Consider the following 27,274-nt stretch of genomic DNA (forward strand, 5'->3'; position numbering starts at 1 on the left):
GAAACACGTTGGCGTGTTATTACTTATTATTAATTCTGTGGTGGTCAGGATTGTTACTTTGCCGCAGGTGATTTGTATGGTGGTAACAAGGTAATTTTAATAATGGAAAAACCCATCTGTCAATTTATTCACACTTTTCCAGGGAGGAACAGCTGACGGAGAATACAATAAAGAAAAGATTTTTCAGCATTATTATTTTATTGGGAATACAAGTATTTATTATGCAGTCGGTCATTAATTTATTGATGCCTAATCCATTTTCTATGTGTGGCAAGACCTCTCCTTTCTGGTGAAGAGTACAATCCTGGATAGCTGGAGAGCATATTAGTGTTTTGGTTACAGTTTTTCTTTTGATTGAACATAACTAGCTACGTTTCCCTAGTAATACGGTATCTTGGCTATCTTACTATCCATGCAGGTCTGAATGGGATGAATAATAGCATATGGGAGCACTTTGTATCTGGCAGCTATTCCCCAGGAACATCCCCAGCATTTCCATCAGGCCCAGGAGGAGCTGAATTGGTAAGGCTCCGACAGGAACTGGAGGAAGCCAGTAACACCATCAAGCAATGGGAAGACTCATGGAAACAAGCTAAACAGGTACCCTATGGAGCATGTTGCCGTCTGCCCAATATGTTTTTCCTTAAGGGGGAATTTGTGTAGTGAGCAGTGACTATAAGGCTAGGCTCACATTGCGTTAGGGCAATCCGTTTAGCGCTAGCGGATTGCGCTAACGCAATGTTTTTTTCGGGGCCGCGTTTAGGGGTCGCGTTAACGTCCCCGCTCTAGCAGATCCCCGATCTGCGAGAGCGGGGAACGGACCTCGGGCGCGCCGCGGACGCTGCAAGCAGCATCCGCGGCGCATCACAAAAGAACGGCACATCGCTAGCGCGAGCCGAAAAAGGCACGCGCTAGCGATGCGCTACAGGCGAAATTTACATTGCTGTCAATGGGTGCGCTAACGGACCCGTTGCACGGCGTTAATTGCGACATTTTCGCCATGCAACGCTGTCCGTTAGCGTGCACACATTAACGCAATGTGAACCTAGCCTAACAGCCTATGCCCCGAATTCTGGAACTGAGCAGCTACAGGGGAGAATTATACTTTTTTTCACTGTAGCTACTGCTCCATGAAGCAGCCACAAGGCTTTAAATGCTGTTTTTCTACACATTACCCCTATTTCTATAGGTAAATATGGGTTCTAAACATGAGTTTAATTTTATATCTCAAGTATCTGATCTACAGGCACAATTTTTCTATAGATTATAAACCTTTTTTTCTCCATCAACACATTGGGGGACACAGGACCGTGTGTGTATGCTGCTGCCACTAGAAGGCTGACACTAAGTGATACAAAAAGGGTTAGCTCCTCCTCTGCAGTATACACCGCCCACTGGCTGCGGATAATACCAGTTCTTGCTTAGTGTCCGTAGGAGGCACACTGTGTCTGTTTTTCTCCAGACGTTCTTATTTTTTTATTTTATTTCTAATTTTTTAACTTTGTGCAAGAGCATGATGGGGCGACGGACCCCTTTAAGGGGGCCGATCTCCCCCAAAACATCAACAGGCAAGCACGGTGAGTTTACTCCCCGTACCCTCTCCTGCGACATGGGATGTTCGGCCGAGAACTAGCCCTGTGAAATCCTAGGGGAGAGAACCCTTAGGATACACAGAGGCCACCTTCCATGAGCACAGTCCGGCCGCCCTCCCTCTGCACCATCACTGAAGAACAGCGGTGCTGCATGGAGCTCCTCAGTCCCTCTCCACCTCCTCATCAAGAGGGCGGCAGATCGAGGTTGACTGCACCTCCTTTCATACCTTGCCTGAAGAGGACCATAAGCGGTGAGTCTGGCAGGGGTGGGGGGCTCCCGAGCGCACTGCGAGCTCGGCCGCATCTTGTGGCCGGGCATCGCTAATTTAGTCCCCTGGTTCGGCTCCAGCTAAGCCGTGTCTACGCCTACAGCGCGTGTTACGCGCGAGGCCCCGCCCACCGTTTTAGCGCTTCTCACACACTGCGAGAAGCGCTCCACATACTCTCGGCGGCCATCTTTGATGCGAGGAAACCTTCTGGACGCCGTCTCCTCCCAGTCACAGCGCTGCGACAGGACACAGGACCTGGGTAGGTGAGCTGCAAAATAATACAAGCCCTCCTCCTCCTGCACACAGAGTACTCCGCTTTTTTAGCTGCACATAAGTGCCCCATTGGAGGTTAGCAGTACAACATGTCTCTGCCTAAACCATCCAAAAGTCTGCACCTCCTGTCAGGCTGCGCTACCAAGTGGGCATACTGCTCCGCTCTGTAATGCTTGTGACCCTAAATGCGCTCAGGAGCCCCCCGCCGCAAACGAGCCCGCGGTGACCAGTCCCCCTGAGTGGGCTTTGTCACTTTCGCAATCTATGGCTTCTTTGACTAAAGCTATCGAGTCCCTCCAGGATCCAACCAGGAGCAGGACCACTAATCCACCTATTCAGGAAACTTCCCCTATGGCTGCGGAATCTTCAGCCTGCAGGGGCCGCTCTCATTCTAAGCACAAGCTGCCATCTAGGAAGCGCGCCCGTAGCTCGTCCCCCTGGCTCTCTGGTGCCTCGGCGTCCGTTAGCTCCGCTCTCGCTCCCCAGGCACCTCCTCCGACCAGGTCTAATCCTGAGTCTGATGGGCCTCTAGATCTGGAATCGCCAGGTTTTCAGAGCTCTATAGATAGTCTCATTGAGGCCGTCAACCAGTCCCTTCAGGTTGATGAGGAACCGGAGACCTCCATTACAGATAATTCTGTGTCCTTCAAAAGGACCATACGTACTCATAGGGTGTTTGCCAATCACCCGGCGTTCCAGGACACAGTCCAGCAACATAGGGAGCATCCAGACAAATGCTTTCAAGGCCAGAGATCTCTGGAGTCCAAATATCCTTTTTCTCCTGATCTCCGCAAACAATGGACAGAATCCCCTCCTGTGGATCCTCCTGTTTCACGTTTGTCCTCTGAAACCCTTCTATCCGAGCCGGACGGATCTTCTATCAAAGATCCCACAGATCGCCTAGTTGACATTCTCGCCCGTTCAGCTTTTGAGGCTTCAGGCTCGGCACTCTTTCCCTCCTTCACCGCCACCTGGGTAGCCAAAGCCATGACTTGTTGGGCAGGCTCTCTGCATAAGGCCTTACAGAACAGTGATCTATCTTCTGACATAGCGGAGCTAGCAAATCAAATTTCCTTGGCTGGCGATTACTTAATAAACGCTTTCCAGGACGCGGCGAACTGCTCTGCACTTACGGCTTCAAACGCTGTAGCGATTAGGAGAGCGCTATGCTAGAGGAACTGGCGAGCGGACTCCACATCTAAAAAGTCCCTCACGTCCCTGCCATATCTCAGTGGCCGTCTATTTGGTGAAAAGCTGGACAAGCTGATTTCAGATGCTACAGGGGGAAAAAGTACTTCCCTCCCCCAGCAGAGATTCAGACAACCGTTCCGACGACAGCCGCAGGCTCGTTTTCGGCCCTTTCGTGGAACTTACACATGGCGTTCCTCGGCCAGTTCCCCTGGTTTGGGGCGCAGCGCCAGCAGAGACAAAAGCCCTCAGGCTTCATACCAGCCCAACCATTCCTGGAGGGGCCGCTCCACACAGTCTAGGTCCAGGGGATCCAGACCCCAACCATCTTCTTCTAAATGACTCGCAACCTCGTCAGGACGACACTGGCAAAGTAGGCGGACTCCTTTTGTTTCGTCATGCCTGGCTCCTTCACGACGAGTGGGTCAGTGTAATAATTATAGGGGATAACTCAGGAGACTCTTTGCGTGGAACAAGACAACTACAGGACACAGTTTTATAAGTGGTAAAGTCTATATTATCACACGGTGATTCAAACAGGTGCAGAGAGAAACTCAAGTCCACAACACTTGGTGCAAATAATAAACGCAGCTTAGCAGTCTATAGGAAACTTCAGAGCAAAATGCAAACAAGCAGAAAGTCTATGAAGCACAGTTATTCTTGTGGATACTTGACACGAATAAATCCTTGTCTTAGTCCAGACACAGATAGATATGCTTATAGGCAGTTCAAATCATATCTTAGCTCAACCAGGGAGGCCTGGTTAATGCAAAGCAGCAGCAGCAGCTTACATGTCCAGCAAATGCAGGTGGAAGTAAACACGAGCAGCAGATGAAGGAGGATTACTGGAAACTTGTGTATGCAGCAGGAACTCAGAGCAGAGTAGCAGGATCACCACACAGGTTCACAGGAGCAGGTGTATAGCCAGGGAGTAATCAGAGATCAGGAGCTGGATGCAAGGCAGAATACTCTAGCACAGACTGAAGGCTGGGGTGGAGTTTTATAGCAGGGAGACACAGTGCACATGAGACCAAAGACGCCATCTTGGAAAAGGGCAGTAATGCACAAAAGGTAAAAAATGTTCAGAGTCCTGACATTACTCCCTCCTTAGAAGCGGCCTCAGGACGATCCTGGACCTGGTTTCTCAGGGAATCTCTGATGAAAACAAGAAATCTTCTGTTGGGCATTGATGTTTTCCACAGGTTCCCAAGAGTCTTCCTCAGGGGGATATCCCTGCCATCTTATCAGATATTGGAGCCGATTCCTGCGAATCCTGGAATCAATAATTTCCTCCACCACAAATTGTTCTTGCCCATCAATCACCACAGGCTGCGGAGGTGGCACAACACGTCCCTGGAAGGTATTAGGAGATACAGGCTTTAGTAAAGATACATGAAAAACTGGGTGTACCTTCATTGTCCTAGGCAGCTTCAGTCGGCAGGCCACAGAGCTCCCAATACCATTGATCTTGAAAGGGCCAATGAATTTCTGTCCAAGTTTTTGTGAAGGAACGTTTAACTTCAGATTCTTAATTGCTAACCACATGGAATCTCCTACCTTGAACATGGGTGCAGGTTTATGGAATCTATCAGCCGATCTCTTATAACGTTCTTGAGCTGTGGTCAGGGATTCCTTCAGAACCTCCAGATTTTGTCTCATCGCAGTCAGCCTTTCCTCTACTGCCAGAACCGGAGAATTAATTGGAGACCTAGGTAAAATACACGGATGATAACCCAGATTGGCAAAGAAAGGTGTAAATTTAGTGGAGGCGCTCTGAGAATTATTATATGAAAATTCGGCTAACGGCAACAACTCCAACCAATCCTGGAGATGGCTGACATAGCATCTTAGATATTGTTCCAGCGTCTGGTTGGTACGCTCAGTCTGACCATTTGTCTGGGGATGGTAAGCAGAAGAGAGACAGACATTAATATTGAGTGCAGAGCAAAACCCCTTCCAGAATCTTGAAGTGAACTGTACTCCACGGTCAGAGATGATCTCATCCGGAACCCCGTGCAACCGAAAGACATTCTGTATAACCAAGTTCACTGTATCTTTAGCTGACGGGAGGCCGGTGCACGGAACAAAATGAGCAGCTTTAGTCAGGCGATCAACTACCACCATGATTGTATTCATGCCCCCTGATGTAGGCAGCTCCACAATAAAGTCCATTGATATAGACCCCCAAGGGCGGGACGGAACAGGTAATGGTTGTAGAAGACCCGTAGGTGCCACATGAGGAGTCTTGTAACGGGCACATAGTCCTGACATAGAGTCCTGACAGTCAGGGATCTGGTGTCCTCCGGTTACAAAATTGATTTTGCCCTCCCCAAGCGGGAATGCGCGCTCAGGCTTTTTCCCAGGCCATCGAGTCGCTCCACCAAGACGGAGTGATTGTCCTTGTCCCAGAGGACGAAAGGTTCTGCGGTTTTTATTCAAATCTGTTTATGGTCCCCAAAAAGGATGGAACAGTCAGGCCCATCCTGGATCTAAAGCTCTTGAACAGATTTGTCAAAGTCCGTCATTTCAGGATGGAATCCCTCCGTTCCGTCATTGCCTCAATGGAACAAGGCGAATTCTTAGCATCCATTGACATCCGGGATGCGTACCTCCACATCCCAGTCTTCCCACCTCACCAAAGGTTTCATTGCTTTGCCGTCGGACAGGAACATTTTCAGTTCACGGCCTTGCCTTTCGGCCTCGCCACCGCCCCCAGAGTTTTCACAAAGGTCATGGCGGCGGTCATGGCCATTCTGCATTCTTGGAGTCTAGTCGTGCTTCCCTACCCAGACGACTTATTGGTCAAAGGCCCATCTTTCTGAGCCTGCTAGGAGTGCGTCCGCATTTCTTTCTCGGCTGGGCTGGTTGATCAATTTAAAAAAGTCATCTCCTGTTCCAGCTCAATGGATCTCCTTCCTGGGCATGACCCTGGACACCTCCCTAGGGTTGGTGCTTCTTCCTCGGGACAAGGTCCTGGCTCTTCAACAGGGTCTGGAGGCTTCTTCAGCTGTCCCCCTGTTCCGTTTCGGCATGAGGATTCTCGGGCAGATGGTGGCCGCAATGGAGGCGATTCCATTTGCGCAACTATACCTCCGTCCCCTCCAGCACGCTCTACTGGACGCATGGGACGGGAGTCCGTTTTCCCTCGACCGACTATGTCCTCTCTCTCGGGTCAAGCAGACACTCCAATGGTGGATGCTCCGATCCTCTCTTCTCCAAGGGAGGTCCTTCCTCCCAGTCCATTGACTGGTAGTCACTACCGATACCAGCCTCCTAGGCTGGGGAGCGGTCTTTCGCCATCACACTGCGCAGGGAACCTGGACTCATCACGAGTCTCGCCTTCCAATCAATATCCTGGAGATACGTGCGATTTGGCTGTCCCTAAAGCGGTTCCATCATCTCCTAGCAGGCCACCCCATCCGTATCCAGTCGGAGAATGCCACGGCTGTGGCTTATATAAATCATCAGTGGGGGCACCCGCAGCAGAGCTGCAATGCGCGAGGTAGAGCACATCCTTCGCTGGGCCGAAAACAACCACTCGGTCATATTGGCCGTTCACATTCCAGGAGTGGAGAATTGGGCCGCGGATTTCGTCAGCCGGAAAGGTCTTGCCTCAGGAGAGTGGTCTCTCCATCTGGACATATTCCAACAAGTCTGCCTTCGTTGGGGTACTCCGGACGTAGACTTGATGGCTTCCTGGTTCAATGCCAAGGTACCTTAGTTTGTGGCCCGGTCCCGGGACCCCAGAGCAATCGGGGCGGACGCGCTAGTTCTTCCTTTGAGTCAGCTTCGCTTTCCTTCCCTGTTTCCCCCCTGCCCCTGCTTCCCAGAGTCATCAGGAAGATCAGGGCAGAGGGTGTCCTGGTAATTCTCATTGCCCCGGATTGGCCTCGCCGGGCGTGGTATGCAGAGCTGGTCCAACTCATCGCAGACGTTCCTTGGCGACTACCAGATCATCCAGATCTACTTTCTCAGGGCCCGATCTACCACCAGAACTCAGGGGCCCTGTGTTTGACGGCTTGGCCATTGAATCCTGGATTCTGACTCAAGCAGGTTTTTCCCGTGAGGTAGTTTCCACATTGATCAATGCCCGAAAGCCGGTGTCATCACGCATCTACCATCGGACCTGGAGGATCTTCTTTGATTGGTGCAGAAGCAGAGGTCGCCCTCTGATGGTTTTCAACATCCCTACCATCCTGGATTTCCTCTAATCCGGTCTGGACTTCGAGTTCCTTAAAGGGCAGGTCTCAGCCTTGTCAGTCCTTTTTCAATGAAAAATTGCTTCCAAACCTCAGGTCAGAACATTCTTTCAGGGAGTCTCTCACGTGGTGCCTCCCTACAAAGCGCCTCTAGAGGCTTGGGACCTTAATCTGGTCCTAGGTGTCCTGCAGGAATCTCCCTTCGAGGCATTGCAGGACATCTCTCTACCTCTCCTTTCATGGAAGGTGGCCTTTCTCGTCGCTATTACCTCGATCAGACAAGTCTCGGAGTTGGCTGCTCTTTCCTGTCGGGCACCGTTCCTTACGTTCCGCCAAGACAAGGTGGTCCTCTGACCGTCCCCTACTTTCCTCCCATAGGTGGTGTCTTCCTTCCACCTCAACGAGGATATTGTACTTCTGTCATTTTGTCCTGCTCCAATATACCACGTGGAGAAGGCTCTTCACTCCCTGGATCTTGTCAGAGCCCTCAGGAAGTACGTGTATAGAAAGGCACCTTTTCGACAGATGGATGCTCTGTTCTTGCTCCCAGCGGGACACTGAAAGGGACTGGCCGCTTCTAAGTCGACAATCGCCAGATGGATTCGGTCGACTATTCAAGAGGCTTACCGCGTCAGAGGCAAGCCTATCCCTGCGGGTCTCAGGGCACACTCCACTCGGTCGGTGGGTGCTTCCTGGGCCTTTCGGAATCAAGCGTCTGCAGAGCAGCTTTGCAAAGCTGCGACCTGGTCTAGCCTGCACACCTTTTCAAAGCATTGCAATGTCCATACTCAGGCATCTTCAGATGCAAGCCTGGGTAGGGGTATTCCTCAGGCAGCGGTAGCGCACCTGTAGACAGCAGGTGCCATAAGTTTACACTGTTGGGTTGTTATTTCCCCCCAGGGACTGTCTCACCCATTGTGGCGATGGAGAAATAGGGATTTTTGTGTATTCACCGTAAAATCCTTTTCTCCGAGCCACTCATTGGGGGACACAGCACCCACCCCTGTTTTGGCTTGTTGCCTATGATGAGTGTTTTAGTCTCTGACATGTTGTTCCTATGGTTAAATCTTGTTAATCTCCTACTGCTTTGCTACGAACTGGTATTATCCGGAGCCAGTGGGCGGTGTATACTGCAGAGGAGGAGCTAACCCTTTTTGTATTTACTTAGTGTCAGCCTCCTAGTGGCAGCAGCATACACCCACGGTCCTGTGGTCCCAATGAGTGGCTCGGAGAAAAGGATTTTACGGTGAGTACACAAAAATCCCTATATGACCATGTGATTTTCCATTTTTGCGCTTTTGTTTTTTCCTCCCCTTCTTCCAAGATCCATGACTTTTTTTACTTTTCCATCAATATATCACCATATGAGGGCTTGTTTTTTGCTAAACAAGTTGTACTTTTGAATGATATGATTCAAGGTCAGAGCGAGTATGCAGATAGCAAACATGTAGAATGTTTTTTTTGCATTTTATTTCAATTTTACGACGGCCAAAAAGAAATGTAATTCTGTAATTTTGATTTTTTTTTTATCGTTATGCAGTTTATCGATCAGATTATTTGTTTTTATATTTTGATGGAGCCTACATCAAAGGCTGGGACAAGACCTTTGACGTAAATATGTCAAAGGTCGTGGAGGGGTTAATATGGCATATAAAATGTCAAAAATATTTTGGATTAAAGTCAATGAACCATATATAGCATGGAAAAAACAAAGTTCTCTTCTGTTCTGTCACCAGGCATGTGATGCGTGGAAAAAGGAAGCCGAGGAGGCCAATGAAAGAGCCACAGCAGCCAGCATGGAGTGTGAATTAGCCCGGGAGCAAAGAGACGCTCTAGAGCAACAGCTGAAGAAACTGCAGGAAGAGCTGGAGAGAGTCCCAGGTGCACAAGACTCCAAGCTACATGGTGGTGCTGTTAATGAACTGGAGGGTCTTCCTCTCTCTACTTTATTTAGCATTCAGAAGCAGCTACATGCCAACCTTGAAAGGGTTGATAAGGTTAGTCTGAGGGAGTGGGACATTGAAAGGTACCTTATGATTACATACAGTCATGGGCGTAAGTGTTGGCACCCCTCAAATTGTTCCAGAAATGAAGTATTTCTCTCAGAAAATTATTACAATTACTGCAAAAAAAGGCAATTCGGACATAATTTCACACAAAACCCAAAAATGGCACAGACAAAATTGTTGGCACCTCTCCAAAAATTTTGTGTTAACTTTGTTTTAAGCATGTGATTCTCATTCAAACTCACCTATGGCAAGTAACAGGTGTGGGCAATATGAAAATCACACCTGAAACCAGATAAAAATGGGAGAAAGTGACTCAATCTTTGCAATGTGTCTGTGTGCCACACTAAGCATGGAGAACAGATAGAGGAGAAGAGAGCTGTCTGAGGACCTGAGAACTACAATTGTTGAACAATATTAACAATTTCAAGGTTATAAGTCAATCTCCAGAGATCTTGATGTTCCATTGTCCACGGTGTGTAACATAATCAAGAAGTTTACAACCAATGGCACTTTAGCTAATCTCCCTGGACAAGGACAGCAGAGAAAATTGATGAAAGCTTTTAACGTAGCATAGTCCGGATGGTGGATAAGCAACCCCAATTAAGTTCCAAAGAAATTCAAGCTGTCCTGCAGGCTCAGGGTGCATTGGTGTCAGCGTGAACTAGCTGTAGACATTTGAATAAAATAAAATGCTATGATAGGAGACCCAGGTGAGCCACACTGCTGATACAGAGATATAATAAAGTTAGACTGCAGTTTTCCAAAATGTACGTGAGTAAGCCAAAATCCATCTTGGAAAAAGCATCTTGTGGGCAGATGAGACCAAGATAGAGCTTTTGGTAAAGCACATCATTCTACTGTATACAGAAAATTGAATGAGGCCTACAACGAAAAGAACACAGTACCTACAGTTAAATATGGTGGCGGTTCAAAGATGTTTTGGGGTAGTTTTGGTGCCTTGACTGTGCACAAGGCATCATGAAATCTGAAGATTGCCAAAGGTTTTTGGGTTGCAATGTAGTGCCCAGTATCCATAAAGCTTGGTTTGCTTCCTGGCATCCAGCTGGACAATGACCTCAATCATACTTGAAGAAGCACCCATAAATGAATGGAAACAAAGCACTGGAGAGTTCTGAAGTGACCAGCAATGAGTCCTCATTAGTGATGAGCGAGTGTACTCGTTGCTCGGGTTTTCCCGAGCACGCTTGGGTGGTATCCGAGTATTTATGACTGCTTGGAGATTTAGTTTTCATCGCCGCAGCTGAATGATTTACAGCTACGAGCCAGCCTGATTACATGTAGGGATTCCCTAGCAACCAGGCAACCCCCACATGTACTCAGGCTGGGTAGTAGCTGTAAATCATTCAGCTGAGGTGATGAAAACTAAATCTCCGAGCAGTCATAAATACTCGGAGAACACCTGAACACATGTGGAGAGATCTTAAAATTGCTGTTAGGAGAGGTGCTCTTCAAATATGAGATATCTGGAGCAGTTTGCAAAAGAAGAGTGGTCCAAAATTCCAGTTGAGAGGTGCAATAAGCTGTTTGATGTTTATAGGAAGGGATTTACAGGTGTAGTGACTATTTTGACTCCATGAGTGTTTTACAGAAACAAGCAGCAGTGGATGTTGCTGAGCGAAAATTGCAAACTGCCGTTGTAGTGACTGGTATATTGTAGTGGCCAGTTCATAGACTCGCATCTATGAATTAGGTGGGCTCTCATCGCTGCAGAAAATGCCAAACATGTGGACACTAAATGTGGTTTAGGTTACACTATGGGGCTCGAATGGGATCTGGCATTTGGATTTGGAAGCACAGAATGTGCTAAATTTCTTTTGGGGAGGCAGGAGCCATTTTGCTTTTTCAAAGCCTTAGTGCTACCAGTAGCGTGGAAGCCCCCTATATTTCCATTGACAGATAATGTACCTGAGTGGGGACTTTTTTGTAGTTTGAATTGACGCTTTTATTGGGAACATTTTATTTAATTTTTGACATCACATTTATCCTGTGATCTACGCTGAGCACTTACTTTGGGGTTTCCATCTAAATGTTCGAGTGACGTGATTCAGATGAAACTCCTGAAAAAAATCTATTCACTGTAATGAGGCAGACAGGGGGAGGGAAATGAATCCAAAAAAGATAGCCTTATGTCTTTTTAATAAAACTGCTTTATTAGTAGTGCAAGGCAGGAGGGCAATGGTAACAACATAGTCGCCCAACAATAATTAAAAACAAGTATTGCACTAAGAACACCGGGAAAACGCCTGCTGACCCATGATGAAAATTATTTTAATTGTAACCATACACATTTAGGATCCAAATAGCAGTGCAATCATAGGGGAGCTCAGCTTATACATTTAAAGTCCATTACGGAAGTCACACTATTCAATACTTAATACTGCCACATTGGCATGTATCCTAATCCAACATAGTGCACAGGAAAAGAAAGCGGTAACAAAGATTAATACATCACCCTATAATTATAGTATCCGGCAGGTACAGTGTCCCGGTGTCCGCCCCAACGCGCGTTTCGGCACACCTTCGTCAGGGGGCGCTTAATACAGAGTAAGAGATGTGCGATATAAATAGACCGAAAACCGGAAGTAAAGGTGAGACGTGAACCGGAAGTAGCCGCACGTAACCCAGCAACCGCCTGTGCAACAATGGGAGATGGCAAGATTCAGGATATGCGGACCGATACACGTGGGGCCCCACATGATCCGCCCACAGTGACCACCGAACCGCCATTCACCAGAGGATCCACAAGCGGGCGCATTCGCGGTAAAAAAACGGTCTATTGTAGCGTCATGAAGGTGCAAGGGGAAAAGAAGAGGGAAAGGAGAGGGAAAAACAGAAACAAATCACAGCGCCATATAGTAAACATTATTAATAGACTAACAAAACCCATAATTATTCATATTTATATGCTCAGCTTTAAAACAGTAGGTAAATACTATGTAGTAGCAAAGACAGCATAAATACACAACATGTTGTTATAACAATCAAATATGAGTAGCTTTTTAACAGAATACATATATCAATAATAGATAGAAGGGAGATGTTGCCCTATAATAACACAGGGATTCAGATTTTTATATAAATACAGTACAGACAATGTCCACTAGATGGTAGTATAGAGACATATCTTTGCTTATAGTCAAAGTCTTTTTTTCTTTTTTATTCTCTTTTAAATTTTTTCTTTTTTCTTCCTCTTTTTCTCTTTCCCATTTATCTCTTCATTCAGCGTCGCAGATAATTCTCACCAAAATATGCGACAGAATGGAAAAAACCTCGCGGGCATGGCCAAGACAACATCCACAATACTCTATAGCTAAAAGACAGGTAAAAAGCATTAAAAATAGCTGGGTACAAAAATGCTGTCAACACGAGAGCTCAACAGTCTGACGATCACAGGAAAGGAGCGAAACTTAAAGTTTCGTTGAGGCCAAGGGGATGAGTCGTCTGTAAGGTCCAGATCCATTTCGCCTCAAGGCGTGCAAGTTTGGAGGTTATTTGACCACCCCTAATACCAATATCCACACTATCGATCCCCCTAAACCTAATCAATTTTCTATCACACCCATGATGTTCCCTAAAATGTCTAGGGAGTGTTTTTAGTTTAGTGGGATCTAATGTAGGATCAGCAGCTGCCTCGATTCCGCGTACATGTTCACGTACACGGATCTTAAAATGACGTGATGTAAGCCCTACATAAATTAAGCCACAAGGGCATGTGGCATAATAAATAACACAGCGTGTTGTGCAATTTATTACTTTTTTGATATTAAATGTTTTTTCACCACTGGAATCAGAAAAAACCCGAGTACGATCCATATTCGCGCATGCCACACAGTGGCCGCAAGGGGAGGAACCAAATCTGAGGGGAGCATTATCGAGGAAAGTACCTTTCGGTAACCCCTCGTAATGACTCCTTGTCAGATGATCTTTAAGGTTCCTCGCACGTCTGAAGGAGATCAAAGGGCGATCAGGCAAAATCTTAGAGAGGGTTTTGTCTACTCTCAAAATTGGCCATGATTTTTAAAAAGGCCTATAATAGAGCTAAATCGGTTTCCCGTGATTCGTTGATCTATAATCAAACCACAAGTGGTGCAAGACAGTCTGACAGACAGCCACGGTTTGTGACAAACTTCAATTCCCAGTCCCATAATATCCGTGAAGCCCTTTCCAAATCATGGCCAATTTTGAGAGTAGACAAAACCCTCTCTAAGATTTTGCCTGATCGCCCTTTGATCTCTTTCAGACGTGCGAGGAACCTTAAAGATCATCTGACAAGGAGTCATTACGAGGGGTTACCGAAAGGTACTTTCCTCGATAATGCTCCCCTCAGATTTGGTTCCTCCCCTTGCGGCCACTGTGTGGCATGCGCGAATATGGATCGTACTCGGGTTTTTTCTGATTCCAGTGGTGAAAAAACATTTAATATCAAAAAAGTAATAAATTGCACAACACGCTGTGTTATTTATTATGCCACATGCCCTTGTGGCTTAATTTATGTAGGGCTTACATCACGTCATTTTAAGATCCGTGTACGTGAACATGTACGCGGAATCGAGGCAGCTGCTGATCCTACATTAGATCCCACTAAACTAAAAACACTCCCTAGACATTTTAGGGAACATCATGGGTGTGATAGAAAATTGATTAGGTTTAGGGGGATCGATAGTGTGGATATTGGTATTAGGGGTGGTCAAATAACCTCCAAACTTGCACGCCTTGAGGCGAAATGGATCTGGACCTTACAGACGACTCATCCCCTTGGCCTCAACGAAACTTTAAGTTTCGCTCCTTTCCTGTGATCGTCAGACTGTTGAGCTCTCGTGTTGACAGCATTTTTGTACCCAGCTATTTTTAATGCTTTTTACCTGTCTTTTAGCTATAGAGTATTGTGGATGTTGTCTTGGCCATGCCCGCGAGGTTTTTTCCATTCTGTCGCATATTTTGGTGAGAATTATCTGCGAAGTTGAATGAAGAGATAAATGGGAAAGAGAAAAAGAGGAAGAAAAAAGAAAAAATTAAAAAGAGAATAAAAAAGAAAAAAAGACTTTGACTATAAGCAAAGATACGTCTCTATACTACCATCTAGTGGACATTGTCTGTACTGTATTTATATAAAAATCTGAATCCCTGTGTTATTATAGGGCAACATCTCCCTTCTATCTATTATTGATATATGTATTCTGTTAAAAAGCTACTCATATTTGATTGTTATAACAACATGTTGTGTATTTATGCTGTCTTTGCTACTACATAGTATTTACCTACTGTTTTAAAGCTGAGCATATAAATATGAATAATTATGGGTTTTGTTAGTCTATTAATAATGTTTACTATATGGCGCTGTGATTTGTTTCTGTTTTTCCCTCTCCTTTCCCTCTTCTTTTCCCCTTGCACCTTCATGACGCTACAATAGACCGGTTTTTTACCGCGCATGCGCCCGCTTGTGGATCCTCTGGTGAATGGCGGTTCGGTGGTCACTGTGGGCGGATCATGTGGGGCCCCACGTGTATCGGTCCGCATATCCTGAATCTTGCCATCTCCCATTGTTGCACAGGCGGTTGCTGGGTTACGTGCGGCTACTTCCGGTTCACGTCTCACCTTTACTTCCGGTTTTCGGTCTATTTATATCGCACATCTCTTACTCTGTATTAAGCGCCCCCTGACGAAGGTGTGCTGAAACGCGCGTTGGGGCGGACACCGGGACACTGTACCTGCCGGATACTATAATTATAGGGTGATGTATTAATCTTTGTTACCGCTTTCTTTTCCTGTGCACTATGTTGGATTAGGATACATGCCAATGTGGCAGTATTAAGTATTGAATAGTGTGACTTCCGTAATGGACTTTAAATGTATAAGCTGAGCTCCCCTATGATTGCACTGCTATTTGGATCCTAAATGTGTATGGTTACAATTAAAATAATTTTCATCATGGGTCAGCAGGCGTTTTCCCGGTGTTCTTAGTGCAATACTTGTTTTTAATTATTGTTGGGCGACTATGTTGTTACCATTGCCCTCCTGCCTTGCACTACTAATAAAGCAGTTTTATTAAAAAGACATAAGGCTATCTTTTTTGGATTCATTTCCCTCCCCCTGTCTGCATATGTTTTGGATAGCTGTCTTGATCCGATATTAGGGTGAAAATAAACTCATTTGGGAATTATTTATTATTATATTAGTTTGTTTATTAATTTTCCCAAATGCTATTCTATAGATATTGTTTACCCTTGGTTACCCCTATTTTTCTTCACTGTAATGAGGCAGCAGAGTTACTCTGTACTCCGCCTGGCCTCTGTACAGCGATGTGTTTTTTTTTTTTTTTTTTTTTTTTTTTCAGAATCGCCCAAAACTTCAGCGGACCCAGTTTTTATGCACATCTAAAAAGACTGACACCGCTGTATCATAGGCCAGTAGCTCCATCTGCCTCCATATAGGGAATTTTGAGCCAGGGGTTCCGTCTGAATCGTATATTTCAGAGATTTACACAGAAACCCTGGTGTAAGCGCAGAGTGCAGGATGCATGTGTGCCGAGCCTTACTGCAGTGTTTGGGAGGCAGAATGAACAAATCAACAGCAGGTGAAGAATTTGTTTTATTTCTTTTATACACCGTGATTAGACGACTTTATTCTTCGGGTCGGTGCGATTACAACTATACCATATTCATATTGTGCTTTTATGTTTGACTGCTGCCACACACTAAAAGACACTTTTTATTTCAAAAACTTTGCATCGCTATATTTTGAGAGATATAATTTTTCCATTTTTTGGCCAGCACAGTCATGTGAGAGCTTGTTTTTCGGAAGATGAGTTGACTTTTTTTATTGATACCATTTTCGGACACATGACATTTTTTGATCACTCTCTATTAAAATTTTTCGGTCAGTATGATTACAGTTATACCACAATTTTTTATATTTTTTTTTATATGTTTTGTCTCTTTTACACAAACAATTTTTTCCTTCGCCTCATTGGTGGTCACAGACCGTGGGTGTGTGCTGCTTATTTTTTGCATCGCTTTATACTGAGAGATAGAACGTTTTTTTATTTTTCCACTGATGGAGCTGTATGGCAGCCCTTTTTTTGCGGGACAAAATGATGTTTTCAGCTATATCATTTTTACTTTTATTGCGTTTTTATTCCACTTTTTGTTCGGCAGTATGATGTTAAAGCATCGTGTTTTGCCTCTTTTTTTCGGTGTTCACATAAGGGGTTAACTAGTGGGACAGTTTTGTAGGTCGGGCCGTTCCGAATATGTCGATACCAAATATTCTGCATGAACATCCAATCTTGCTAAACCATGCTCTGAGCATGTGGTAGCAAGTTTGCTAGCTCTGGTGACCCAAATGTCGTCCTAATGACATTGGGTCACCATGGCAACAGTCGGCTGATCGGAGAGCAGATGGAGATCCCTTGCTTGCCTGCTAAATACTGTGATGGATTTCGATCACAGTATTTATTGGGTTAAAGTTGGGCACCGCTCCTGCACTCAGTGCTGGGTGTCAGCTGTTAGAATCATCTGACATCCAGCGACGATACGATGTGCACAGCTTCTGTGCGGGGGAGATCGCCATGATGTATCCATACGTCAAAGGTCAGAAAGTACCAGCAAACCATGACGTATGGATATGTCCAATGTCGGGAAGGCCTTAAGGAAACAACACATGTATATAGCCAAAATGGTCAGACCTCCACCCTATCTTTCATATTGAATGATCTAATGACCCTGTGTAAAGATCATTGTGCAGGGAGAGGTTGTAGGGTCAACTCTGACATAACCTGTTGTAATTGGTAGATATGTTATCTGTGTACAGAGGTGTTACTTGTCATTGTTATCCTTCCTCTGATGAGGAAACTGCTGAAATTTCTTCCTTTAAAGAAGCACTGCTCCCATCTAAGTTGTTATCCTCTTAATATATTGCAATCATATTCTATAACACTGTGTTCTTAAAATAGCTAATTTTCCTTTCTTATGAATAAGAACCATGGTGGTTCAAAACATATCATCCTCCTAACTTTTTTAGTTTTTTTATTTGCTTTCCTTTTTTTCACCATGTTTTTAATCATTTTCTTTAAAATGTAAAGTATATATATGTTATATATTTTTTTTCTTTTTTGTAGTGTTGGATCTTTTGTCTGTTTTAGTGTTGTTGTAATGTCAGCTTGTGCAGGAGCATAATTGTATGTTTGTACAGTTCTTTTCATAAGTTGTTGGTCTAATAAATAATAATCTATTATATTGCAGGCTGTTTTCCAGCTCCAGACCATGAAATGTCACAAATGTCAGGACCAGGACAGAGCAATGTTACAGTGCCAACATGGCGTGCTATGTGAAGTTTGTGCGGCTGAGGAAGGAGAGTGCACTAACTGTCAGCTTTCTATACAACCTGTTCTGCAGCCATGACCCTTGCAGGCCTGGACCCAGGCTTAACAGAACTCACCTGTTTTTTATAAACTTCTATAAATATATGTATAAATATATTCATACAATGAAATCTAACAAAAGCTGAGCACTTTTAACAAAAAGTTTTTCATTCCTTTGGAAATTGCCACAAAGCCTCTAAATTAAATCCGTTTGGAATCCTCCATGTTGGGGGTGGCTGTCCAGGCAAATGGCTTATTTGTATGCAGCAAGTCTGTGCTATGTGATCTTTATTAATGGGACCAATTGGTGTATATTTTTCCCACGTACAGTCCACACGATGAGAAGCTCTCCAAAGTCTTGGCTTTTGGGCAGATGGGAACACAGAACTTCAATGAAGATGGCAAATAAGGGCTTCCCTGTGGCAAGAGACCAGATGGGCCATGAATTTGGACATATTGTATTAGCAGGAATTTCTACTTTTGCTCCCCATTCACCAGCGTTTTATAGGCGTACAGGCATCATAGAAATGTTGGGTTTATGGACCGTGTCAATTTTTCCCAGATAAAGACATTGTGTGAAACATCAGATCCTTAGCCCTAGAAGTAATTCTTACAGTATTGTGCCCTAAGGAGGGTTTTTTTTCTTAATCTCTGCTAAAACTAATCTCCTTCAATGAGAAGCATAAAGGCAGTCCTAATCTTGTATGTAAAATGCTAGCCTCCTTCCTTTTAAAGGTGTATTCCCTTTCAGCTAAGCAGTGTGTCCTGCTGTTGGTGCCCCATCAAATAATCGGGCACCCACAGTCCAGCTTTTCTGCAGCACCGCCACAGTTGAAATGAGGCATAACACTTTTGCTACTGAGAGCGAATCTGACCGCTTATTATTTCTGCCCAAACCATGGGCAGCATGATTCAGAGACTGGATTTACAATCACAGGCTGGTATATTTGTGTCTGAAAAGCCCCGGCATTTCAGAAATGGTATAGTTTGAAGTTTTGGCCCGGGACCATAATGCGAGACGAGACTAGTCTGGCAACACCGCTGGCTGGATTCTCTCCTCACTGTTTTAGGTAATCATCAGGTTTTTACCATATGTAGACATGAGGAGGGACCTGTCAGTCACCTGGCGCGGTGCTGGAAAATGGAAAAGCTGACCGGGAGCACACCTGACTAGTCTTGTCGCTGCCGATAGTACCCGGACGGCTCTACAAAATATGCTTAATTTATCTAATATACCTAACTTCAGTCATACAGCCAGGCTTTAATTCAGGCTGTTCAGGATTTGGGCAGCATGAATCGGCTGACAGGTTACCTTTAAACCTCTGGATTGTTTATGAAGTGCATTGATATGTTCAGACCCACAGATCAGGCATCTACTTAGCTGTACTCTAAAAATGGATAACGGTTGTAAGGAGGGACCATCATGGTGAACATGCAGTTCAGTCTGTTCGCACCATGTTAAAGCAGGAGAAGTTGAGGAGATTCATGTAGTTATATCAGAAAAGATTCAGTATAATTTTTTTTCTGTTCCTTAAAGGGGTATTCCCGTCTTCAAGATCCCATCCCAATATGTAGTAGGTGTAATAATATTAGCAAATACCTTCAATTAGAAATGTAGTATAGTTTTTCTGATTTGCTTTGTCTCTTTCCTCATGTGCAGGGACCTTAGGTATCCATGGTTACAACCACTGATATAGTGACAGTTAGTTAGCTAGCTGCTAGTGGTCATAACCATGAATACCTAAGGTCCTGCAATGCCTACACATACGGAAAGAGACATAACGAATCAGAAAAACTAGACTCCATCTCTAATTGAAGATATTTGCTAATATTATTACAATATTGTTATATTATTACACCTACTACATATTGGGATAGGATTTTGCAGATGGGAATAACCCCTTAATTCCTGCCCAATTTAGGCTTATATCGTAAAGGGTTGTCCCAGGAACAAAAGTTCATTTTAATCAGTAGATCTTGCAATAAACTTCCACAATTGGATGTGTTTAAATAAAATGTTCCTGTGCTGAGATAATCTTATAACTGTGCCCCTGCTGTGTGCTGTGTAATGGCCGTGTCTGACCGTGCAGGAACATGGTCTGATCATACCACAGCTCCTGGGCAGGGGGAAGAAAAAAACTATACAGACATTACAGCAGGGAATCACAAATGATTCTTTCTTTTTAAGTAAAACGCAGTTTAAAAACATGCAATGTTTTACCTTACAAAAAGAATCCGCTGTGATCACCTGCTGTCCTGCCTGTATACTCTTTTGCTTCCCCCTGCCCAGGAGCTATGGTATGATCAGACCATGTTCCTGTACGGTCAGACACAGACATTACACAGTACACAGCAGGGGCACATTTATAAGATTATCTCAGCACAGGAACATTTTACTTAAACACATCCAATTGTATAAATTATTATTACAAGATCTATTAATTAAAATTAACTTTTTTTTGTTCATGGGAAAACCCCTTTAAGTGAATGACTTGTATGTTTGTGAATGTTTAAAAGAAAGGCTGGTACTTATGGATAGCTCCGCCCACTGGACTCCTAAATTCAGAAGGAGCAGAAATTGAAACCATTGATCATAGTTATAGTGTATCTTTTCTGACAACACTATGTAACTGATGTAATTTTCATTCCTGCTCATTATGAAGTTTGATTTCTACTGGCTAGTGACAGCTTAGTCATTGTGGAGGCCAGTCCACTGGACTCCTGAGCCTAAATTTAATCAATATGTCTATTTTATCATGAATCTTTTTGTGCAAACTTAAATAGAACTTTTGAACTTCTTGCTCTAAACCAAGCTCACCATATATTGGACTTTCTATGTTTAGCATGACAAACATGACAGGTTCCCTTTAAGTTAGAATGCTCTAAAAGGGCTTTTGGAGAAACTTGACAACCCCTTTAACCAGCCTAATAATAAGAGTCACACGTGATTGTTTTTTTTTTTTACAAAAAAATAATTTCAACTAGTATTGTAGCCTCCTTAGTGAGGTTTATGCGTTAAAGGATTTGGGGATGTATATTTGTAGCTGTTTATACTGTGCGCTTTGTACATATAGGTATACAGATAATAACAACGTAGAACCTTGTAGTCCCAGCAGTCATAGGAAATGTATGTGCACAAAAAACATTATGTAGAGATTTGCAAACCAACCTGACTTTTTTTTTTTTTTTTAACTTTACATTTGTTACTAACCACACCGAGATTATAGTAGTATATGGGGACCGTATGCATGACTGGAAGCAGTAAGAGAGTGCATGGGAGACATTTGCTTGTGTATTTATATATGTTTGAGGAACATAAATCCTTCATTCATTTCATTTTAGGTCAGGGGATTGTCTTTCAAACCATATACCCAAGAGTGATGATAGTTTACTTTAAAGTGTGATGTTCATTGCCACATCTGCCATGTTGGAGATATAGACGGAAATCATTTGCATACAGGAGTTATGACCAGTGGACTTTCTTTGAAAATTCGTATATATCCTCACTAAAAGTTTTGATTTGTCAGAAGTTATTGTAAGTTGCCAACGCTGATAATGTTCAGAAGTCTTGTTTTTATTTGTATTGTTCTTTTGATACTACAGAACATTCCACATCTGTCCCAATGACCCTTTCTAGCAATGTCCCAGTTTTTTGGCCAATAATGATTAACTTAAGGCCTCCCTTTCCCCCTAGGATTATTATTTTTTGTACCCTGAGATTGCTTGTCTAGCATGATCAGAAAAGGTTTGTATCAAAATCTAAACATGTGAATTTTCATTTTTTATATATATGAAATAAATCTATGTGAAAAATCAACTTTTTCTTGATTAGTAAACAATAAAATGAATTTCTTCTGAATGATTGTTTATTTTTATGGTTTAGATGATGGTACCAAAAAATCTCTTGCAGGCAAAAAGCTTTCCTGGCTCTTTTCTGAACTTTTCCCATGGTGCTCGCGCTGACATTAGAAAGGTGAAGTGAGTTAATTGGCCGTGAACTCGCACGACCTGTCAGAAAGCACCGTGATCAGGAGAACTTTCTCACGCTCGCGGTGCCGTCAGATAGATAATAGGAGTTCACAGAGAGACACTGAGCACACAGTGCTCAGTGTCTCTGCTGGATGACAGGCTGCATGGTCGCATCATGCAACCATGCAGCCTGCCATCTAGATGTAGCAGAGCTGGACCTGTCCTGGGACAAATTAATTAGCAGCATCTCTGCGGAAAGGTGATGAGGAATATTGTTTTGTTTTTTGTTTTTTTTAAACTCTTTTGCAGATGACGAGGGCATCGGGGGAATGAGCGAGGTCGTAAGTATGGTTTAATTAAGATTATTAAAGGAGTCTGTCATTCTTTCAATTAAAGAACATTTTTCTGGGTGTCTGTGTTTTCTTACAATGTGACTATGGGGTTAGTAATGGGGCGTCTTACTGATGTCTCTCCATTCCTGACCTCGGTGCTTGATGTCACCTGACAATACAAAGGTGACCTCAACCCTCCAACTATCACCCTACTTGCCACCGCTGCAGGGCAAGTGGGAAGAGTGAGGCTAAGTGCCAGAATTGGCGCATCTTAAAGATACACCTTTTCTGGGGCGGCTGAGAGCTGGTTTTGTTAGCCTAGGGGGCTAGTATCCATGGCCCCTTCCTAGGCTATTAATATCAGCCCGCAGCTGTCTGCATAGTCTTTACCGGTTATTAATTATAGGGGGACCCTATGTTATTTTTTTTATTGTCCCCATTTTAATAGTCAGTTAAGTCTAAGTATACAGTTGTGAGCTGATATTAATAGACTGAGAAGCTCCATGGGTATTACCCCCTTGCCAGGCTATAAACATCTGCCCTCAGCCGTAGGATTTTCATCTGCTGGTTATGAAAATTGTGCAGGAGCCCACACCATTTTTTCCAAAAAGTAATCTTTTATTAATTAAATACGTGTATAGTAATTTGCACACACACTGCACTAATTGTATTTGTCACTGACATCTATATAGCTACCATATATACTCGAGTATAAGCCGAGACCCCTAATTTTGCTACAAAAAACTGGGAAAACTTAATGACAAGTATAAGCCTAGGGTGGAAAATGCAGCAGCTACCGGTAAACTTAAAAAATAAAAATAGATCCCAATAAAAGTAAAATTAATTGAGATAGCAGTAGGTTAAGTGTTTTTAACCCCTTCATGACCGTGGGATTTTTCGTTTTTCCGTGTTCGTTTTTCGCTCCCCTACTTCCCAGAGCCATAACTTTTTTATTTTTCCGTCAATTTGGCCATGTGAGGGCTTATTTTTTGCGGGACGAGTTGTACTTTTGAACGACATCATTGGTTTTACCATGTCGTGTACTAGAATACGGGAAAAAAATTCCAAGTGCGGTGAAATTGCAAAAAAAAGTGCAATCTCACACTTGTTTTTTGCTTGGCTTTTTTGCTAGGTTCACTTAATGCTAAAACTGACCTGCCATTATGATTCTCCAGGTCATTACGAGTTCATAGACACCTAACATGACTAGGTTATTTTTTACCTAAGTGGTGAAAAAAAATTCCAAACTTTGCTAAAAAAATAAATAATAAAATTGCGCCATTTTCCGATACTCGTAGCGTCTCCATTTTTCATGATCTGGGGTCGGTTGAGGGCTTATTTTTTGCGTGCCGAGCTGGCGTTTTTAATGATTGAAATTTGGTGTAGATACGTTCTTTTGATCGCCTGTTATTGCATTTTAATGCAATGTCGCGGCGACCAAAAAAACGTAATTCTGGCGTTTTGATTTTTTTCTCGTTACGCCGTTCAGCGATCAGGTTAATGCTTTTTTTTATTGATAGATCGGGCGATTCTGAACGTGGCGATACCAAATATGTGTAGATTTGATTTTTTTTTTTATTGATTTATTTTGATTGGGGCGAAAGGGGGGTGATTTAAACTTTTATATATATATTTTTTTTTTACTTTTTTTTTTTACTTTTGCCATGCTTCAATAGCCTCCATGGGAGGCTAGAAGCAAGCACAACCCGATCGCCTCTGCTACATAGCAGCGATCTGCTGTTCGCTGCTATGTAGCAGAATTGCAGGTCTGCTGTGGGCGCCGACCACAGGGTGGTGCTCACAGCTACCGGCGATCAGTAACCATAGAGGTCTCAAGGACCTCTATGGTTACAATACTGAAGCATCGCCGACCCCCGATCATGTGACGGGGGTCGGTGATGACGTCATTTCCGGCCGCCCGGCCGGATGCGGTAGTTAAATGCTGCTGTCTGCGTTTGACAGCGGCATTTAACTAGTTAATAGCGGCGGGTGAATCGCGATTTCACCCGCCGCTATTGCGGGCACATGTCAGCTATTCAAAACAGCTGACATGTCCCGGCTTTGATGCGGGCTCACCGCGGAGCCCTGCATCAAAGCAGGGGAGCTGACATCGGATGTACTATACCGTCCGAGGTCAGTAAGGGGTTAAATATCCATATTGAATCAGGAGCCCCATATAATGCTCCATACAGTTCATGATGGGCCCCAAAAGATGCTCCATATTAAAATATGCCCCATATAATGCTGCACGCACAAAGGTTAATAATGGCTCCATAAGATGCTCCATAGAGACATTTGCCCCAAATAGTGCTGCACAAACGTTGATTATGGCGCCATAAGATGCTCCATAAAGATATTTGCCCCATATAATGCTGCACAAATGGTGATTATGGCCCCATAAGATGCTCCATAAAGATATTTGCCCCATATAATGCTGCACAAATGGTGAGTATGGCCCCATAAGATGCTCCATGAAGATATTTGCCCCATATAGTGCAGCACAAAGGTTAATAATGGCCCCATAAGATGCTCCATAGACACAGTCGCCCCATACAGTACTGCATAAAAGTTAATAAGGGCCCCATAAGATGCTCCATAGAGATATTTGCCCCATATGCTGTTGCGGAGATTAAAAAAAAAAAAAATGACATACTCACCTCTCGTCGCTCAGGCCCCCATCACTTGCAACATTCACCTGTCCTTCCGGCACCGCTATGTCTTTTGCGTCCTCTGCACTAACGTTCAGGCAGAGGGAGCGGCCTAACCACGTCATCACGCCCTCTCACCTGAGCGTCACTGAAGAGGACGCGGAAGACGGGGCGGCGCCGGAACATGGGACAGGTGACTATCGCGCAATGCACCCCCTCCCCATTATACTCACCTGCTGCTGGCGCTGTCCCTGCATGTCCCTGGTTTTCTGGGCGCTGACAGCTTCTTGTATTGAGCGGTCACATGGTACCGCTCATTACAGTAATGAATATGCGGCTCCACCCCTATGGGAGTGGAGTCTGGTCCATATTCATTGCTGTAATGAGCGGTAATATGTGACCGCTCAACGCTGGAAGAAGCTGTCAGAGCTCAGAGAACCAGGGATTTGCAGGGACCGCGCCGGGAGCAGGTGAGTATGTGACAGCCGCCGCTCCCCCGCCAACCTCTCCAGGGACAATGACTCGAGTATAAGCCGAGAGGGGCACTTTCAGCTTAAAAAAATGGGCTGAAAATCTCAGCTTATACTAGAGTATATACGGTATCTGTTTTATGTGTATTTACTGTATGTAATCCATTTATTCTATCCTGTTGGCTCCTGCTGTGATTTTACAGTACACGGCACATGAATTGCTGGCTTTTCTTCTATCTATGTAATATACAGTGGGTATGGAAAGTATTGATACCCCTTTAAATTTTTCACTCTTTGTTTCATTGCAGCCATTTGCTAAATTCAAACAAGTTCATTTTTTTCTCATTAATGTACACTCTGCACAAATTGACTTGCACAAATTTCTACATTTCTGTTTTTTTTTATTTATTAACAAAGACAACCTGAAATATCACATGGTCTGAAGTATCCTTTTGAGCTAGTACAGCCATGAGTCTTCTTGGGAATGATGCAACAAGTTTTTTCACACCTGGACTTGGGGATCCTCTGCCATTCTTCCTTGCAGATCCTCTCCAGTTCCGTCAGGTTGTTTGGTGAACGTTGGTGGACAGCCATTTTCAGGTCTCTCCAGAGATGTTTAATTGGGTTTAGGTCAGGGCTCTGGCTGGCCCGTCAAGAATGGTCAGAGTCCTTTGTTATTTTAGCAGTGTGCTTAGGGTCATTGTCTTGTTGGAAGGTGAACCTTCGGCCAAGTCTGAGGTCCAGAGCACTCTGGAAGAGGTTTTCAGCCAGGATATCTCTGTACTTGGCCGCATTTATGTTTCCTTCAATGACAACCAGTCGTCCTGTCCCTGAAAAACACCCCCATAGCATGATGCTGCCACCACTATGTTTCACTGTTTGGATTGTACTGGGCAGGTGATGAGCAGTGCCTGGTTTTCTCCACACATACCGCTTAGAATGATCACCAAAAAGTCTATCTTCATCTCATCAGACCAGAGAATCTTATTTCTCATAGTCTGGGAGTCCTACATGTGTTTTTTAGCAAACTCTATGGAGGCTTTCATATGTCTTGCACTGAGGAGAGGCTTCCATCAGGCCACTCTGTCATAAAGGCCCGACTAGTGGAGGGCTGCAGTGATAGCTGACTCTGTGGAACTTTCTCCCATCTCCCTACTGCATCTCTGAAGTTAAGCAACAGTGATCTTGGGGTTCTTCTTTACCTCTCTCACTAAGGCAACTTCTATGATTGCTCAGTTTGGCTGGACGACCAGATCTAGGAAGGGTTCTGGTGGTCCCAAACTTCTTCCATTTAAGGACTATGGAGGCCACTGTGCTAGGAACCTTGAGTACTGCAGAAATGTAATTGTAACCTTGGCCAGATATGTGCCTTGCCATAATTCTGTCTGAGCTCCTTGGCCAGTTCCTTTGACCTCATGATTCTCATTTGGTCTTTCATGCACTGTGAGCTGTGAGGTCTTATATAGACAGGTGTTTGCCTTTTCAAATCAAGTCCTATCAGTTTAATTAAACACAGCTGGACTCTAATGAAGGAGTAAAACCATCTCAAGGAGGATCACAAGGAAATGGACAGCATGTGACTTAAATATGAGTGAGAAAAGGGTCTGAATACTTATGACCATGTGATATCAGTTTTTCTTTTTATTAAATTTGTAAAAATGTCTATATATATATATTTTTTTTTTCAGTCAATATGGGGTGCAGAATGTACATTAACCCCTTTCTGCCATTGGACATACTATTCCGACCATGTGGGGTGGGCCCTAATTCCCAAGTACGGAATAGTAGGTCCAGCGCGATCGGCCGCGCTCACGGGGGGAGCGTGGCCGAGTGTCAGCTGCCTACCGCAGCTGACATCCGGCACTATGTGCCAGGAGCGGTCACGGACCGCCCCCGGCACATTAACCCCCGGCACATTAACCCCCGGCACACCGCGATCAAACAT

At 44.2% G+C, this 27,274-nt stretch overlaps 1 protein-coding gene across 4 annotated transcripts in view; it reads left to right on the top strand.

Annotated features, from left to right (window-relative positions):
• The window catches only part of UNK (unk zinc finger), a 113,652-nt gene extending 91,889 nt beyond the window's left edge, over positions 1-21,763 (top strand). For all 4 annotated transcript variants that reach the window (XM_077251766.1, XM_077251767.1, XM_077251768.1 and 1 more), the window contains 3 exons: positions 419-600; positions 9,258-9,518; positions 17,792-21,763. In XM_077251766.1, the coding sequence (XP_077107881.1) occupies positions 419-600; positions 9,258-9,518; positions 17,792-17,950 (602 nt within the window). In that variant the 3' untranslated portion in view covers positions 17,951-21,763. The remainder of the gene's footprint in view (positions 1-418; positions 601-9,257; positions 9,519-17,791) is intronic.
• The last annotated feature ends 5,511 nt before the right edge of the window (positions 21,764-27,274 follow it).

The sequence above is a fragment of the Ranitomeya variabilis genome, chromosome 4, assembly GCF_051348905.1.
Source record: "Ranitomeya variabilis isolate aRanVar5 chromosome 4, aRanVar5.hap1, whole genome shotgun sequence".
Lineage (NCBI taxonomy): Eukaryota > Metazoa > Chordata > Amphibia > Anura > Dendrobatidae > Ranitomeya > Ranitomeya variabilis.